At 39.1% G+C, this 19,748-nt stretch overlaps 1 protein-coding gene across 1 annotated transcript; it reads left to right on the top strand.

Annotated features, from left to right (window-relative positions):
- Positions 1-5,633: 5,633 nt before the first annotated feature.
- Positions 5,634-19,146, top strand: adra1aa (adrenoceptor alpha 1Aa). The gene is made up of 3 exons (XM_086174270.1): positions 5,634-6,109; positions 9,574-11,047; positions 17,117-19,146. Exons 2-3 carry the CDS (start codon positions 10,150-10,152, stop codon positions 17,668-17,670), a joined length of 1,452 nt encoding a protein of 483 aa, XP_086030396.1. The 5' UTR covers positions 5,634-6,109; positions 9,574-10,149; the 3' UTR covers positions 17,671-19,146.
- The last annotated feature ends 602 nt before the right edge of the window (positions 19,147-19,748 follow it).

The following is a 19,748-nucleotide window of genomic DNA, read 5'->3' as shown; positions in this document are numbered from 1 at the left end:
TTTCTATGTATATCACAGCAATTCTTTTTCAGTTTTATGTTGTTTCTCCCCTTGGTATCATCTATCATATGGCTCTGATAGATGTTTTCTTGCATTATTTTACATTTGAAATTAAATTGCTTCTTTCGGCAGTTGTATTTCCTGTCTTTCCAAGTTTTTTAAAATGTATTTGGTATTTCTTTCTGGAGATGGAGTGATGCAGACTATCCCCAGAGATGAGAGAGTGAAAATCGGTGCACACGGACTTCAATGAGCATGTTGGTGAAGGCAATAGAGGGGATGAAGAAGTGATGGGCAGATTTGGTATACAGGATAGGAATGCAGAGGGACAGATGGTGGTAGATTTTGCAAAAAGGACGGAAATGGCTGAAGTGAACCCCTTTTCCAGAAAAAACAGGAACACAGGGTAACTTGTAAGAGCGGAGGTAGGAGCACGCAGGTAGACTACATCTTGTATAGACGAGGTAACCTGAAAGAGACCAGTGACTGCAAAGTAGTTGTGGGTGAGAGCGTAGCCATGGTGATTTGTTGGATGACTCTGGTGACAAGGAAGATCAAGAGGACAAAGGCAGAACAGAGGACAAAGTGGTGGGAGATGAAATGGGAGGAGTTTTGTTGTCAGGGAGGAGTTGAGAAAGGGTCTGGATGGTCAGCGGAGCTTCCAGATGATTGGACGCCAACAGCTAGTGTTATCAGGGAGACAGGTGGGAGAGTATTTGGTATGTCATCTGGAAGGAAGGTTGTAGTAGTAGTAGACTTGGTGGTGGAATGAGGAAGTGCAGGAGTATATACAAGAAAGCGGTTGGCAAAGAAGAAGTGGGACACTAAGAGGACTGACAGGAGTACAGGAAGATACGGGGTAAGATAAAGATAGAGGTGGCGAAGGCAAAACCAAGGGTGTACGATGACCTGTATGCTCGGTTGGACAGTAGGAGGGAGAGAATGATCTATAAAGGTTAGTGAGACAGAGAGATAAAGATGGAAAGGATGAGCCAGTACAATAGGTCCAGGTGATTAAGGATAGAAAGGGAAATGTATTGACAGATGCCAGAAGAGTGATAGCAGAGTAGCAGAGATTTGTAAAAGTGAAGTGAGGAAGGCATTGAAGAGTGGAAAGGCAGTTGGTCCTGTTGATTTACCTCTGGAGGTAAATGCCTGAAGAATGGAGGTGAAGCGTGATGGTGCCCACTTTTAAGAATAAGGTTGGATGTGCAGAATTGCAGCAACTATAGAGGGATAACGTTGATGAGCCATACAATGAAGTTATTCCAGTTATGGGAAAGAATAGTTGAAACTAGACTGAGAGCAGAAGTCAGCATTTGTGAACAGCAGTATAGCTTCATGCCTAGAAAGAGTACTACAGATGCAGTATTTGCTTTGAGAATGCTAATAGAAAAGTACAGAGAAGGCCAGAGGAAGCTGCATTATGTTTTTGCAAACCTAGAAGAAGCATATGACAGGGTGCCAAGAGAGGAACTCTGGTATTGTATGAGAAAATCTGGAGAGGTAGAGAAGTATGTTAGACTGGTGCAGGACATGTATGCTAGCTGTGAGACAGTGGTGCAGTGTGCTGTAGGGGTAACAGAGAAGTTCAAGATGAAGGTGGGACTCCATCAGGGATCAGCTCTGATCCCCTTCTTGTTTGCAGTGGTGATGGACAGGCTGACAGATGAGGTTAGACAGGAATCTCCATGGACCATGATGTTTGCAGACAACATTGTGATCTGTAGTAAGACCAGGGAAAAAGGTTGAGGAAAATCTAGAGAGGTGGAGGTACGTGGAAAGGAGAGAAATGAAAGTTAGTCGCAGCAAGACAGAGTATATATATGTGAATGAGGGGAACTCGGGTGGAACGGTGAGGCTACAGGGAGTGGAAATCAAGATGTTGGAAGATTTCAGGTACTTGGGGTCAACAGTCCAGAGCAATGAAGAGTGCAGAAAAGAGGGGAAGAGACGGGTTCAACCAGGTTGTAATGGGTGGAGAAAAGTGTCAGGGGTACAATCAGCCAGACTGAAAAGAAAAGGTGTACAAGACAATGGTGAGACCAGCGATGCTGTTTGGACACGACACAGTTACAATAATGAAAATACTAGAGGTTGCAGAGATGAAGATGATGAGGTTCTCTTTGGTAGTGACCAGGATGGATAGGATCAGGAATGAGTTTATCAGATGTTAAATATTTTGGAGAGAAGGTCCGAGAAGCCAGACTGAGATGGTTAAGTCATGTACAGAGGAGGGATAGTGAATATATTGGTAGCCGGATGCTGGAATTGGTGCTGCCAGACAGGAGGTCTCGTGGAAGACCAAAGAGAAGATTTATGGGCGTGGTGAGAGATGATATGAAGGCAGTTGGTGTGAGAGAGGAGGATACAGAGAATATGGTTAGATGGAGAAGGTTGATTCGCTGTAGCAACTCCTGAAGGGAAAAGCCAAAAGGAGAAGAGGAAGATTTAGTATTTATTTTTGTTTTGTTCTTCATTTCATTGTAGATTTTTTTTTTTATTTATATATAAGAGCCACAATACCACTCATGCTGTTTGATTTAATCTCTGTTGTATAAGGATTCAATGCATGTAAGCTTTGTATGTCAGCTTTTTACATGAATGAAAATAGAAAGGGGGGAAATTTAATTCCTCTGCTGCTCCTCTTTGAATCATCTGCAAGAGAGGGTGAACCTGCAGTTGTCTTATGAACAACTGGTTAAAATGAGGACCATACATGGTGGATTCTCTGTCTCTGGGTGACTTGGCTGCCGTTCCATGTTTCAGATATTACTTCCTGCATTGTCTTATAAGTGATCTTCTTGGAGGAATCACTTTGGGCTTTCATTAGATTTTAAGATAAAATACTGGTGAAATGGACTCCATGTTGCGAATAACTACACTGCTTGAGTGACATCTGGAGATGTGATTAATTAATCAGATGATAGGCAAGACTGTCTCCGGTCAGAGGGTGGCAGAGTACGATGTTAGATTATCCCTGCCACTAAGCAGCTGAGCACATTGAACCCTCAGGATGTTTGTGTGTGTGTCTATAGGTTTTGTGTGGCAGTCGCCCCTCTTATAACCTTTGGGAATGAAGCTGAGCAGTAAGAGAGCAGTGTTTAGGCCATAATTAGAGCTCTGTTCAGAGTGGAGTTCTGTCGGCTGAGATAATTAGTTCTGTCTTCATTACGGAAATTGCAGATAGTGCCACGACTGGAGCGCAATAAAAAGCCAAACCATTATACCACTTGAACATCATGCAACCTCCCTACCTTAGCTTTTTACATTTACAGCAACCAGGGCTTAGAAATGATCATATGCAGCATGTAGGTGGTGCACAGGTGCTGCTTTTTCAGAATTTGAAATAAGCATGCAACCAATAATATAAAGAGTGTATTTTTAGACTCATGCAGTGACATATGGAGGAAATAAATCATTCATTTCGGTTGTGATTTTTTTTGCTTTGCTGCCTGAACTATGCAGATTTAACGTGAGTCTGTTGAAGAGGTTTCTCCTCATCATTTTTTAAAGTACTTTTTCAAGGAGAGCAAGTCATTAAACATGCTGACCTATACATAACATTATTGTTGTCATCGAATAAAAAGCATTATGCATTCAAAATCACACCCATTATGTGATAAAGTTACACTTTCTTTTGAAAGCACTTTATTAGTCTGACTTGAAGGCAGTTGGTGAGGGTTTCAGGCTGTTGCAACTGATGAGTCACATGTTTTTTCCTTCCTTTGATTTGGATTTCAGGCTGCATTTGTGTGTGGGTGCATATCTGACTGGACATGAAGGTGCTACTTAAACATGATGATGAAATATAGCACCTTTACGCCACACGCACAGTTTTGAAAAGTGTGTCCCTTTTGAAATACGACGACACATTCAACATATCTCCGTTCGGCATATTCCTGAAAAATGGAAATATGACAATTCATATCGGTTAGAGAGCCTTTCCCAGCATTTGATTAAAATCTAGGGCTACTATTATGTTTCACGTTTGTTTGTTTCATGAACATAGGAATGAATAAATGAATTTTTCGCTATGCAGTTAAGTGAATGTCACTGTAAATGCCAACATTAGTGTGAATGCTCGGATCAGTTGTTGCCTTCATGATGGGAAATGTTTCCTCCTGTGCAGAGATATTGATTCCACTATCTCTCAAACTCTGCAGCCCACCCTGAGACGTGGTCGACTCAGACAGGTAATTGCTTTTTCCAACAGGTCTTAGATAGCACGATAGACCTTGCCTTGATACAAATATAAAGAAGGTATATGAATGTAAATCAACTTCCTCATAATTTTGTAATGTCATTTATTCAATGATGCCGTAATGTATAACACGTCGATAAATCTGCCTTTACAGCATCCTCTGTTGAAAATGTTCTGCCTGTGTAACACATTCATTTATAATACATGCAAATTCATCATGTCGAGGACAAATCTGATTTTTTTAAAAATAAATGTCACCTTTTGTTTTATCAGTTTTGAAAGGCAATCTTCTTGAAATTTGCTTTTGTAAAATGGTCAGTTTAATGTGCAAGCAAAATGTGCAAGGACTTTTCTTCTGCGATTTACTACATTTACTGCAATTTTCTATAAAGGCTACAGTGTAGCCTTTATGTTACGACATTGTGAAGTGGATATGTCAGCTCAATCCGCAGAAAGACAGATAAAAATAAAAATGAATTTTTGATCATTTTTTCTCCTGCTAAATCCTCTTCATCTACTTAGGCAGAGCTGGAATTTTCAGTATTGTTGTTATTAATATTGAAAATATTAATGGAACTTTATTTATTTATCATTTGAGGTTTTTGCTTGATCTTCTCAATAATTGCAAGAAGCAGAGGGGAGTACAAATGAATAATGTCTCTCATGAAATTGCACCACAAAATTAATTGCAATGGCCCAGGCAATAATGAATATGTATTGACTGACTTGTACACCAGAGGGTAAGAAGAGCCTCATATGCATGTCTGATATTTGTTCAAGGATAACTTTCTGATCATGCTCAGTTATAATATGGTTTCAAATCATATATAATGAAGGAAATGCACGTAAGATAAGATAAGAGAGACTATATCGACTCCACGACGGGGAAATTCAATCGTCACAGTAGCATTACAGGGTAGAAAAGTGTGCAAATAGTAATAAAAGAAGCAGAATATGCAACTAAAGGAAATAGATACAAATGAATAAGACTATTTACAATATAAACAATGGGAAAGTTCTTATCTTTTTTATTTGATGTATTTCTTTATTTTGACATTATAACTGTTACGCTGCTGTGGCAAAGGAATCCCCCCCTATCGATAAAGCCTATGTTATCTTTTCTTATCTTATCTTCTTCTTTTCCTTTCAACTTTTCCCTTCGGGGGTCGCCACTACGAATCAACAATAGGCAACAAAATATAAAAATATGAAATATGATTGTTAAAGGAATGGCAAGTGTGGTAGGAGAGGTGGGTAGTAAAAAAAGAACTGAGAATGAGTACGTTATCCTGGAGACTGTAATATAAAGATAAATATTTATAGGAGGAGTAAGGAGAATCGGAGCTAGTGAGGTCGAGTACCCATTTATGTTTATTCATTACCATTATGCGTATAGCACGAAAATATACATCTGATAGTGTACTTCTTTTCAAAAAAGTAACTTTTGTGGAAAAGGGAAATCTGGAATTCGATTCAACGAAGGTGTAAAAGTGATAAATCAATACTTTAGAGTGTGAGAAGAGAATGACCCCCATCCATCATGTCCCTTACCCTTTCTTTCTCTGTTGTTTGACATTGATGAAGGTGAGTGACGCTCTTCAATGCAACATTTCTGAATGAAAAGTCAGTCGGGGTTGACAGTGTGCGCTTGCGATGACGCACGGGGGAGTGATGCTGAGAGCGCCTGCGAGTAGGGAGGTTGGTGGGGGAAGAGGGGAGGATGAGGATGGTGGATTGGATGGTGGGGTTCGAGGGGGGAAGCAGTGAGTCATTTGGTACTCAGATGAAGAGACTCCGAGCACCTGAAATGACTTCGTGATGAGCGCACTTGGCGTTTCACCGAGCGGCTCCGCGGGCGCAGTCTCGGCCGAGCGTGCGGGATGCGGACCCAGGCTCCGAAGTGCGGTGAGTGCGATGAAGATCCTTTTGAATTTGTTTTTTTTCTTGCCTGCCTTTAAGTGTTTGCAACTTTTTTTCTCTTTTCATTCTTTTTGCTCCCTTTCCTCCCTCCAATATCAGTTTCACCCGCGTTGACAGTCTCTGATCAAATTAATAGGTTGTGAAAAAAAAGGAAAAAGAAAAGGGAAATATTATAGCCTCGTGTCAAATTGTGCAGCCTAAAGTTTGAAAATAATGAATATGTAATAGTGATTAAATATTGAATTCAAACTTATGGAATATGGTGGATGTTTTTTTCTGGTTGAAAATTCTTGTCTTTATCCTCACTCAGAGTGGATTGAATCAAATAAATTGAGGGTTGATTTTAATTCTTTTAGAACAACTGCTATAGAAATCTTGGATTTTTTTAAAAAATATTTCTTTTACAAAACATAGGCTTCCAGAAATATTTTCAATCATTTCAGTGAGAGCAATTTTTAATAAGAACAGTGCACTTTTCACATCACTGCCTATTTGTAATGACTATTTGACTATCACATCTGCCTACAAGTCTCTGCCTGTCATTGTCAGGCAGTTCCATATTCTGAGTGTTCATGCGCTCTGTCCATAACTTACAGAGCTGGAATTTACACCCCGCTAACAGTTTTCAATTAAATCTGAGCCAGAGTGAATGTTTACTCTTGGACATTGTCCTCAGCAGCCCAACTTCAGTAGTGTAACAGTCCACCGCTTCATATTGCTATGTGCCAGGCTGGGAAAATAGTCAAACCCACACAACACTCCAGCGTTATCATTTCGAGAACATAGTTGCACGAGGGTAAGAAGCAATGTTAAGAAAGCAAATGGCAAAAATAGAAGGCTCTGCCTGCCAAAGCAGAAATCCCAGTCACCTCTGTGGGTTTGCTTTGATATACTTCCTACCTTGTACAGTCTTCTGTAAATCTTTTGTCTGTATCTGCAAAATGCATGGCAATACATATTCTTTTATTTAATGAAAATGTAATCAGATCACTGCTGGAAAATACACTGCGTGCATGACATCTCAACTAGTTTCATCCTCTTAATGAATTGGAAACAAAGGAACATTTTTTGGTGTCTTGATGTTATGGAATTGTCAGGTTTAATCAGTCTCAAATAAAATCATAACTCATGACATGAAGGATTTTGGCAAATTATATAAGTTTTTTTGGTGTAATTGTAAGTCTTCCCCAGGTCTATCCTTCAAAAACATTCACTTGAAAGGTCAAACAAATTTGCTTGACTAAAACGAGAAACTGGAAGACGATTAGTGACCGTTTTAAATTTTAGGTCATGTGTTTTATTACGACTGTAAAAAAAATCATCAAGCCTCAACAGATGTGATATCTTTGCTTCAGCCAGAATTGAATGGTCAACAACGCAACACTAAAGCTTGTTTGGTGAAGAGGTTTAAGGGAAAATAAATAGACAGCTTAATCCAATTTTCAATGACGGATGAACAATCCAACAATAGTCAGTATGACTCAGACTGATTTTGTCAATGAACAACAAAGATAAAAAATTTTGGTTGCACTTTAAATGCCACCATGTATTTGAGATTTCAATGAAGTGCAAAAATTACGCCGTTGAAATCAACTGCACTACTCTACAGGATGAACCATGTGTTTCACTTTCATAAGCACCCTTAAAGCATCCACCTTTGGGTGGGGGAGGGAAAAGCCAAGTGTCGATTCACAACGGCTGCTATTTCACTCAAGTACTGAGAAAAGATGAGCTTCGACAGAAACGTTTCAGAGACATTTTTTTCATCATACATGCAGAGCGTTTGTATGTTCATCGAATGTGACGCACAGTTTTGGAGGACATGTTAGCCAGTGGTTTGTAGAGCAATAGAGAAGCTACAGACGTGAGGGAACTGGTAACGCATTCACATCCATCCCACGTCTTCTATCCCAAAAATATAGATAGATAGATAGATAGATAGATAGATAGATAGATAGATAGATAGATAGATAGATAGATAGATAGATAGATAGATAGATAGATAGATAGATAGATAGATAGATAGATAGATAGATAGATAGATAGATAGATAGATAGATAGATAGATAAAAAATGGGCCAACTCTGATGAACTTTTACTTTAGTCTCAAATAAAGCAGCTTAGGAACATCATCAACATGGCTTCACTTTTTTTTTTTGTTACTAATCTATCTTTCATTAAAGAACATCCATGATGCAAATGTCACTAATCTGAGCAGACAAGATTATTTTCACATCTGTCATTGTTTTGACATCCTCAGACGAACCCCTCAAAATGAAATTGAAGGAGTAGATTGGGACAAATTTAGCATCGGAAAGTACAATGTCACCAAAAAATGCAATGGCATTTACACTTTTGGTTTGATTTTTACCGACCCTCTGTGGGCTGAGAGCCAGTTTGCTTAGCTTAGCTTTGCTTAGCTTAGCTTAGCTTAGCTCGGCTTAGTTTAGTTTAGCACAGATGTTGACAGGAACTGGCTCTGTGGATAATAATTACCTGCCAGCATTTTCTCATTCAAAAATAGATGTACAATCATTTCACACTACTTTAGTCTGAGATTAGCATGTATTTATATTACAATTGAAAGCAAGCACTACATATTTAAAACAGAACGGTTAACACCTGTTTTATGTTGCAACCTGTTGTCAACCTTCTTGTTGTTCGCAGCTTAGCAGATGGGAGTGGGAGTATGTACCACAACAAACAAGTCGTCTGACAACATCTTCATCTATATTACTAAAATTTACAGTAACAGTTTCACATTTTCGGATAGCTTTTTCACTGTGCAGTGAAATGCACTACTACAACGTAAATGTGACAATAAATATTTTGAATCTTAATAACTATTTCCTCCATTTATTGAAAAGTGGATGCCATTGAGACTATTTTGAAGTTAGAACACAGCCTTTCCCCCCATGAATACTTATCGATTATTGTCAGATAGTCACATTGACAATTGATTTTAACCCTCACATGTGGAAGCCACAATAATGATTTGTCCAGGGCACAGAGGAGAGAGTAGACTTACCTTGGGTAAGTCAAGTAAAGAACATATTGTAATGCCAAAAAAGATCATAAAATCTGCATCAGATTTCATGTCAAAGAGCATTCCATTATCCAAGTCTTGTGGTTTATGTTTCACCTGCTTTTGTGAAACAGGCAAATACTAAAGTTTGGATTATGCTTTCTTTGATTCTTTACCGCTCATTGGATTTGAGCAGCGGTCACATTGATTGAATCAGCGATCTATGGCTACAACATGACCTCGAAGACACAGTCGAGGTATATGAGACACATTTATAACGAAAAGAAGTACAACGCCAAAGTGTGCCAATAAGCACAATCGACAAATTAGTTATATACGTGGACAAATTGTTTATGGTTTGGACTCTGCAAACTGGATTTGTCAATTTTTTCTCATAGCAAACTATCTTTCTCTTCCATTTAAGGCTCTGGAATTCGTTGGTGCACGCTGTGTGATTTTCAAGCTGAAACTGCTGCCGCAGTCGACATGAGGAGTCATCTGCTCACCGACGTTGTTATGGCATTTTAACAGTGATTTACTTTCATAATGTTTTCCATTTTTTCATAATCGCTGATTAGTGATATTGAAACAGCAAAGACGTGCCTCTCCACACCCATCTCTCAATCATGTAATATATTTCTTGAAGTGTTTTCTTATTAGCACTGTTACAGCTGTAATATTTGCCACGAGTAATCATCCAAGATGTATCAATTCAGATGTTACAATTCACCATATCTCATTTGCATATATAATGCATCTGTGCATGGTTTTATTTATTTTGCCTTTGCATAGTCTAATGATTCACTTTCTTGATGTATCGTCATTCATTCATCATTCATCATTTGTTTTGATACGCTAGACTACATGTTATTCTCATTACACAAAAGGTTTTTATAACAATGACGTGATGTCCTTATTCTTCTATCCTGAGTATCAATGGCGAGCTTCAGTCTACCCTCGCTGCTCGGGATAGTAAAGCATTAGCGTGGTAGTGGGACTGATGCTTCCTGTTCTGGACAATATGACCCCAGTTCCTCTGACTCAAAACTGCTCCAACTGCAGCCAGATGTTCATTCCAGAGCTCAACATTGTCAAAGCGGTGGTTCTAGGCCTGGTGCTGGGAGTCTTCATTGTGTTTGGAGTTGTGGGGAACATTCTCGTGATCCTGTCTGTAGTTTGTCACAGACACCTACGGACCGTGACCCATTACTTCATAGTTAATCTGGCAGTGGCAGACCTGCTACTAAGTTCCACGGTTCTGCCCTTTTCTGCCATTTTGGAAATCCTGGATCGCTGGGTCTTTGGACGGGCGTTTTGTAATGTTTGGGCAGCCGTGGACGTGCTCTGTTGCACCGCCTCAATCATGAGTCTCTGCGTGATCTCCGTGGATCGCTACATCGGAGTCAGTTATCCCCTTCGTTACCCGGCTATAATGACCAAGCGCAGGGCCCTGTTGGCGGTGATGCTACTGTGGATGCTGTCTATCATAATATCTATCGGACCTTTGTTTGGTTGGAAAGAGCCGGCTCCGGAGGATGATTCCATCTGCAAGATTACAGAGGAACCTGGCTACGCTATATTCTCTGCTGTTGGATCTTTCTACCTCCCTTTGGCCATCATACTGGCCATGTACTGCAGGGTGTATGTTGTAGCTCACAAAGAGAGCCAGGGCCTGAGAGAGGGCCATAAGACAGACAAGTCAGACTCAGAGTTTGTGATACTGAGGATACATCGAGGCAACGCAAATGTTTCAGAGGATGAGGCCATTCGCAGACGCACGCATTTTGCATTGCGACTGCTGAAGTTCTCCCGGGAGAAGAAGGCCGCCAAGACACTGGGCATCGTTGTGGGCTGTTTTGTGCTTTGCTGGCTGCCTTTTTTCCTCGTCTTACCCATCGGTGAGTATGACTCTTCTATTTCTTTGAGCATTTTTTTAGGCTCTATTCTTATTAGCGCAGATAAAATGCTTTTGTGCTTGCCTCCAAATGTTTCATCAAACTGTTTTCTGCCAATGGTGATCACAGGAATGAAAGATATCAATAACAACAGTGTCTCCTTACAGTACATTATTTCGAATGAAGCTATCTAGTCAAGTAGTGATAAAGTTCTTTGTCTTTTGGCATTTTCCTTTTTTTTTTTTTTTACCATGCACAGTACATACATTGGCTCTGGGGTTGGTGTTACACAGGTCCTGGTTGTCCTCTAGCGTGGAATCTGTTTTTCATGGTGTGTATTCCCTTGTGTTTTGTGTCACTTCCTTTTTTATCCTGATAGGTTTGTCTTTATGTATTAATATCTATTTGCCTTTCAGACTTCTCTCTGGCGTTCTTTCATTTTCCATGTGTCAACCTTTGTTTTGCCAGTGTTTTGTCTCCCATTTAGCTCCCTAACTACAATTCCTCTGTCTCATCTTGTGAAATTAGCTGAAAATGTATCTTAATTCTTTCTTCAGCCTCATGTTCTATCAGTTGAATCAAATATGTTTCAGCCACTGTTGTGCCTGATAGTTAGAAGATTCACATATTGTGCCTCTCTTCTATAAATCCATTCTGTATCTATTTTTGATGAGAACTAGTCTTATGCATTGCTTGTTTTTACTTGGGTCCTGTCAACTCATCGCATATGACAGCATGCAGCTAAATAGATTCATTTGGCATTTAAATGTTTATAAGGTGTAGTGTTCAAGATGAAAAAAACAACATTTTATAACAAAAAGTGAATGAAATCAGCAATTATTTCATCATGTCATAGAAAATTCTATAATGCACCTGTACAGTCTAAAGCAGGGGTGGGCAATTATTTTGGCTGGTGGGACACATTTCTTATTTAATGTTTATTAGTGGGCCAACAATGTATTATGTAAATCGAACAAAATGAAAATTGCAATTTGAATTTTTAAATTCTTAAATTATTTCAACTTTAAAATCATTAATGATCATATAAATGTACTGACATTATTTTGTATGTAATCATCCAAACAAAATGAAGCAAAAGGAAAAAATAGTTTCCGAATTTAATATTGATAGAAAATACTTATTAACCTTCTCCAGGCAGATGTTGCAGATTTGCGACAGCCAAATATCAGATTTTTCCTGCAACTACAACTTAATTTGAGCCTGAGAGGGTTAAAATACTCAAAGAAAATAGTTTGGCGGGCTGCATAAAAAAAAGAAAACGAACCATAAAATGCCCAGGTCTGGTCTAAAGTAATGTTTGCTATAGTTACTGCTTGGTGGTTATTGTTGCAGAGACAGTTACATAGGACAGATATATAACCTCAATGCTGTCAGTATGAGAGCTCAGAAAGTTTTTCTGGTGTACTGTGAAATACTTGTGTTGCCACTGCTATTATAGGATAGAGGATAGAGAGTTTAGTCATTTTCTGATATCTTTATGGATGTGAATTACACACATGCATACATATGTACATGCAGATGAAGTATACTCCTTCTGATGGATTGTATTTTGGGGAAACTAGCAGGATAGTGCCTTATCCGTCCAAGCAACCTGAAACATGCAAAATTTTCTAAGATGCGATCAATGGTGAACACACCACCAACTTTAAGCTGATATTTACAGAATTTATGACCCTTTGAAAAAAGAGGAAACGCTCCCTCAAGCCCTAGATTTCCACATTTGTATCCAGGAATAAGAGTCCATTTAAAATCACCATGTACAACATCCTGAGTGATTTCTTTTGGATGAAAACTGTGTCTGATGTTATACAGCTTTTCTTCTTCTTTTTTTTTTTTTTTCCTCCAGATGTCTTCCCTCATTGCATCTCCTCTAGTGACAAAAGCAGTTGAATGAAAAAAGTAAATACCTCAATGAAAAAGGAAAAAACGAACCAAACACTGTTAACAATTTTGTTCAGAATTATGTTTGTCTTCGTATCTCTTGAAGTGAGTAAATTAAAATAAAGGCATTCTGTTATTATGACCCTGTGCAAAGAACACTCAACATTTTTTAGCCCAATTTTACAATTAAAAACCCATAAAAAAGCAAAGAATTAACACAAAGAAGCAAAGAATCACAAAAACATTGAAATGCCTTTTCACCAATATATGCATAACCAGGTGGTGCAGTGGTTAAGCGCTTCAACCTCACAGCCTGACCCTGGTTCGATTCTGACAAGGGGACCTTTTTGTGTGGAATTTGGATGTTCTGTCTGTGTGGGTTTCCTCCCACAGTCCAAAAACATGCAGTAACCATGCGAGTGGGAATCATTCCTGTAACAGAACATTCGAAGCCAATGCTTTCCAACAATTTCTATGAGATGATGTGAAGTCTAGCATGTTATTTGCAGAGACTGCTCATCTTCTGGCCCCACTGATTTTCTCTGTCTTCTCAAACACAAAGACCTTCTGAAGGTTGTTTTTTTTTTTTTTCACCTGTCCTGCGAAATAAACCTAGGTAGCTGTCATCACCATGGCAACATGTCTATCGGAGTCACAAGGGAGTGAACGTGAGGTCAATAAGCTCTGATCACTCATCTTTCCTTTTCCTCACTTTAATAACTTCCTGTCATACACACTGTGATTTAATTTCCTTTTGTCAACTACAATTAAAAGACTCTTGTGCCTGAAAATAATATATCACAATTCTCAAGTGGTTAAACATATAATCCATATCTGGTATTAAGGGGCAATATTTGGGATTTTCATATAAATACATTATTTGTTGTCGAATCTATTTGGAAAAGCTAACATTCATGACCTGACATTTTTGATACTGCCCCTCTTGTGTTTTTTTTCATTTGTCTTTTTTCCTTTTTAACTTGCGTGCTTTTATAGTGAATTAAAATCAACATTTAACTGACATTTTAGTTAAGACCCTGGTTTGCTATAAAGAGCTAAAGAGACTGGAACAGATTAATTCAAAACTTTATATTTAATATTTTGAAACAACATCATCCTCCTCTTGCCTCACAAACCTTTTGATTTTTATGGTTTTCATAAATGTAATGTAAATATAGAAGTAGCTAATCTGACAGAGGGGGTTGAAGTTATTTTAAAGTATTACACAAGTGAGCAGACCAGGCAGACAAGAAAAGGCATTATCCTTGGGCACCTCAGATGAGTTGGGTACTAACTTGCGTGCTTCCTTTCCGAGTTACAAGTTCCCCTGGTAATTCATTTTTCAAGTATTATAAAAAGATATTTACCAGGAGATGCATAGGACAGGCAATATCCAGCGTTCAAATTATCTAATCAATAAAATTGCCAAAAAAAAAAACCAAGCAGGTTTATAGCTGCTTCCATACACAAACTACTTTTTTCCAAGCTATTTAGCTCTGTATTAATTCATTTTACAAATCTCTCCCTTGATTTATGTAATGGACAGGTTTTTAAGTGCTTGCAGATTTAGTAGCTTGATGAGGGTGATTGGATTTCTCCTGTGCGGGAGGACACTGAAGTCATTCTGCGGACAGGCCTTGCGGTCTCTAGAGAAGGGAAGTAAATGCTTTGTCTCAGTCAGTTAGACGCTCTATAAATAGCCTCTATAAATCTCTAAAATCTCTGACAGCCTGCAGTGCTTTTGCTGCCCTGTAAACAAAAGCTCAGTATATCAAGTGTACATTTTAATCATGGATTAAAGATCAGATCATGGATCCGAGTATCGAGACCTTTTTCTGCACTGCCCTTAAGCACTTGTGTGAGGGGCTCCTTTTTACAGCTTGGCAATGACAGATTTGGCTCTCATACTTACGTCAGACCTATTGGTGCCAAGTTAAAAATGGAGCTTGGAGGGAGAAAAAAAACTTGGATTGACAGCCAAAGATATAACATACCGACATTGTAAAGGGCAATTCTCTGCTCAAATGTGCACAAAAGCAGAGGATCGCCCTTCTCACTAAACCTCTGGTAGATTTTACTTTGGTCATCTTGCATCAATGAGTGTTCTGACCTTTTATTGAAAATATCTGTCTACAGCCAGCCGCCCCCAAGTCAGGATGATCAGACCAGGGCAAAAGTCCCAGACCACTAGGGGGGGATCACTGCCATTCATTGTTTTCAATTATAAGTGAAACCTAAAATCAGTTTGCTTGACGGTTTACCGGCTCGTCAGTATTACCGTCAACTTCAAAACTTTGTATCTTAAACATTAACTGTAAAGTCACAAATGTAAAGTGACATGCAGTCCCTGCCACAGCGAGGCAAAGATGATTCGAATCATCCCCCTGTTCTCAACCAAATTAAATATTTACAGGATACTGCTCCTCCGTGAGGACATAAAATTGTGGAGGAATGGGGTTCACCAACTCTGCATATTATCTGTCTGTATGGCCAGAATCCGGAAAATAATCAGAAACAAATTAAAGATGATAAAACCCAAATTCCCATTTTACTTTCCTTTGCATTTCATGTTGTCACGCTTCCAAATGTACAGTAATAGCTTACATTTGAGGAAAGCCTCAGCTTACTGCTACTGAAATATGGCTTTGAAACTGTTGCATGCAATTCTCTGAAGAGTGTTAAATCATAATTAAATTATGTTTTTGACTTGCCCTGTTGGATTTTTGTTGCACTGTATTACCGTTGACTTCCAAACTACGTATCTTAACCATTAACTGGCTGGATACATCACCAGTTTTTATGGTATATGCTGGCAAGGCGGTTGTGTTTTTCTGTTCCCGAGCGGTGATCCAATTTATTTTACACTATAACAGAGGAAATCTCTACAATAATGCACAATGCAGAAGTGAAACTACTGAGGTGAAGATTTTTTTAGCTCTTATCAAGTGCTTTGCCATTGTTTGTGGTCATAAAAGGGTCATTTTCACACAAAGGATACCCCTCAACTCTGCTGGGCATTTTAGCATCTTCCAGAGCGTTGCTTTCTTCAAAAATGCAGCGGCTGTACTTCTCAACAAGCTTCCCTTTGAGTGGCAAAAAACATAACAAATTAACTGATGAAAAATATTTGAGCATTCAGTATCGACATCATCAGTATTTCAATCAGTAAAATTTCATTTGTCTGTGCTTGGTTTGAGTATCCTTGACTCATTCCTCTTGTTTTATTCTCCTTTTTGATCTAAAACAATCATTATCTCTCACCTAGCTAAATGTAGTAAGAAATGGAGGCAAGTTATAGCGTATACAGGTAGAACCGCAAACTGAACCAAAATCCACAATACCTGAAACTGGTGGAGAAAACAGAAACTCATCAGAGTGAGCAACCCCAGCACCCCAACTGTATTTCGCCTCAACTCAATTTGGGCTCACAAACCATGAAAGTATCTATAATCTATTTTCTGCTATTCATTTTGTGTCGAGGTGAACTAAACCCATGGCATACACAACCTGTAATATGATGTGCAAAAGAACATTTCAACTACTTGAGTTAAACACGAAAGCGATGAGTGATGTTTTATTGATTTTGGTCAACAGCGAAAAAATTGAGTGATCCAAAGATGTAACAACCTTCTTTTCTTCTTCAAAAATCAATCTATCAAGTGCACCAGCAATAATAGAGTTATTTGTTTCTGGCACAGCTGGGGATACAACAAATGACTTGTACAGGTGATGCATGAAATAATTTGCTCCCAAACTCTATCCACCTCTTCGTTCTATCCATCTCTGTATCCTAACATCATTTTTCAGAGGACTGTGTCTGCGGCTGCCCTGCCAATAAAACATTTCACCAGACAGCCTCTCCTCCCGCAAAGATGGATTGCAGACAGTAGCCAAATGGGAAGATGACCAATAAGCCTGATTTCATCACTCTTATTAAGAATCCAAATCTGTTACCACATGCTGCAATTAGAAATACACATTGAAAAATGGGAATGAATGAGGTTTGCATGCTGTCAGTGTAGATCTTGTTTGATTCAAAATGATTATCAGTGCCAAAAAAAGCAAAACGGGTATCTGGAGATTTGTGGACCCCAAATAATGAACCATCTTTTATTTTGTCTATATCTTGATGAATAGAGGTGATCTTCTGGCTTGTATTTTTCCCTCCAGGCTCCATGTTCCCTGCATACAGACCTTCTGACACTGTTTTCAAGATCACCTTCTGGCTTGGATACTTCAACAGCTGCATCAATCCCATTATCTACCCGTGCTCCAACCAGGAGTTTAAGAAGGCATTCCAGAGCTTACTTGGAATTCACTGCCTGAGAATTACTCCCAAAATGCATCACCATCATCTAAATGCCAGTCAGAGTCAAATGCAGGGCCACAGCCGGCCCCTCACTCTGGGCCTGGACAGCAAAGGGGGACCCTGTCATCTTAGCCCCACCTCCCCCCTGGCTCTCTCCAGAAGCCCTTCTCTCAGGGACAGCAGGGAGTGGAGGGTATTTTCTGGGAGTCCGACTCGCGGAGCCGGACCCGCAGAAACAAGCAGGGAAAAAGTGGCGAAACTCTGCAGGAGAAGCTTTCAGCGGACGTGCTGCTGCATCCTCAGTGGTGCGACACACCTGCAGGACACACACTGTGGCCAGCCCCCTCCAATGGGGAACCTTCCAACCATTAAAATTCACCAGCTGTCCCTGTCAGAAAAAGGGGAGCCCGTATAACTTCTTCCCTTTAGTCTTTTTGTGGCGGACCATTTATTAGGTATGTTGGCTGATCTCAGCTGCTATGTGCGGTTATATAAAAATGTTATCAGTGACTTGTCCAGACTGAACATTTTCACCATAATAAGTTCAACAGACCTTTGGTTCATTCTGTTAAAGTTCAATACGAAAGAATGTCAATGGAAACTTCCTTAACAAAACTGCTCTTTCTAAATAGTGGATTGCATTGCTATGTATGTTTTTTTTTCCCTCCATATCATGGAAGGATATCTGTTATTGAATACTGGTATGCAGACCAAACCATCCATGATATGCAGGCCAATTATTCCATCATATTTTCTTGATGTAAGATTGATGCAAAGAAATATTACGACCAGCATGTAATTCCGCTGGGGATGGTTCGTGGGCGTCTAAACACACACAGTCACAAATCACAGTCTGGGAGGTTATTTGTCAGCATATTACAGCGGCAGTTTTATCTTGTCAAAATCATGTTACATTAAATTGTACACAATTTTTTGGACATGAAAATGAATGGAATATAAATTAGAAGGATCCCCTCCAAGTCCCTCCAATACCACATATTTGTAGGTAGGGAGTGACTCAGGGGGTCGTAGCAGTTGTTCTTGGAAACAAACATTCCAGGTTTTATTCCCATGCTCTTCCTCAACAAATAAATGTTGTTGAGCAATACAGACTGTCTCAGAAAATTAGAATATTGTGATAAAGTTCTTTATCTTCTGTAATGCAATTTAAAAAAAAAAAAACTTTTTCATGATATTCTAATATTTTGAGATGGGATTTTTGAGTTTTCTCAAGATGTAAGCCATAATCAACAATATGAAAATAATAAAAGGCTTGCAATATTTCAGTTGATTTGTAATGAATCCAGAATGTATGACATTTTTGTTTTTGTAATTGCATTACAGAAGATAAAGAACTTTATCAGAATATTCTAATTTTCTGAGACAGTCCTGTACACTGAACCCCTGGTGCTGCTCAGGAGTTAATCATAGTATGGTTCATCTATGATGGGTTAAATGCAGTGGTCAAATTTAGTTGATGTTGTGCTGTATGTATAACTGAAAGTGACAATAAAGGTCTTTCTCGTAAAATAGAAGCGCAAAAACAAAGCATATATATAGATATATATATATCTATATATATACACATTTTTTTAATGTACCAATTGCATATAATTACATTCTATAGACTGCATGATTTCCTCATTTCTTTCAAAAGCGATGGCAAATGGTAATGCTGCAAATATTTCCTTTTGTCAGACTGCTGTTTGTGTATTTCTCAACAAACCTTGGGTCCTTTCATCCTCCATCACAATAAATATGCATTGCGTATTTAGAACAACAGATTTGCAAGGACATTTGTTGTCTCTTGTTTTTCTTTATTAGATATTTGCTTTTTTCTTTGGGTGATTCACTAAAAATACACTCCCTAAAATGAGCTGTACCCCTTTCATTCCACAATTCTATGAACCTCCCAGCAGTGCCAGATGGATGTCTTAATGTGCTTCTGTGGAATTTGAACTGACCTTGTGGTTGCTGACCTCAATCCTTACCGGCCTCCAAGCCTCTTAAAAATTCAGTGGATTTAAGGATGTCAAGATAAGTCATACACAGTCTCTGACATTCTTCCCTTAGGCCGGACTCCTTATATTTGTCCTTTTTCTTCACGAACACCAACTGAATTCGGCGCCCTATGTAAGAGCTGTGCATGCACCGCTTACAAGAGGAAAGGTGAAAACTCATGTTTTTTTTTGTGTGAATTCAAGACTGCAAAGTGTATCTTATACACAGACATCAAAAGAGCAAGAGGACAAATTCCGCCAACAGCATCGATTTTCCTCCCTCTAGCTACCTCCTCTGCAGTGCCAAGCTGTTCTCCCTTTGTGAGAATGATAGGGTGGAGATGCAGTTGGCGGCGTTAAGCAAATCTGCCCTTCCGTGCATTAAGTCTGGTGGTATAAGTGGAGTCAACAGCTTTCCCACAAGGGAGAGACCGGCGAGGCAATGAGAGTGCTCATCTGTGTCCGCATTGTCATTGGCTGGTGTTTCTGTGAA

The sequence above is a fragment of the Fistularia commersonii genome, chromosome 26 (assembly GCF_037954325.1).
Source record: "Fistularia commersonii isolate RoL2024-O1a breed Wild chromosome 26, RoL_Fcom_v1.0, whole genome shotgun sequence".
NCBI classification, from domain to species: Eukaryota; Metazoa; Chordata; class Actinopteri; order Syngnathiformes; family Fistulariidae; genus Fistularia; species Fistularia commersonii.
The sequence above is the reverse complement of the archived record's forward strand: the minus strand, read 5'-3'. Positions and strand labels throughout refer to the sequence as shown.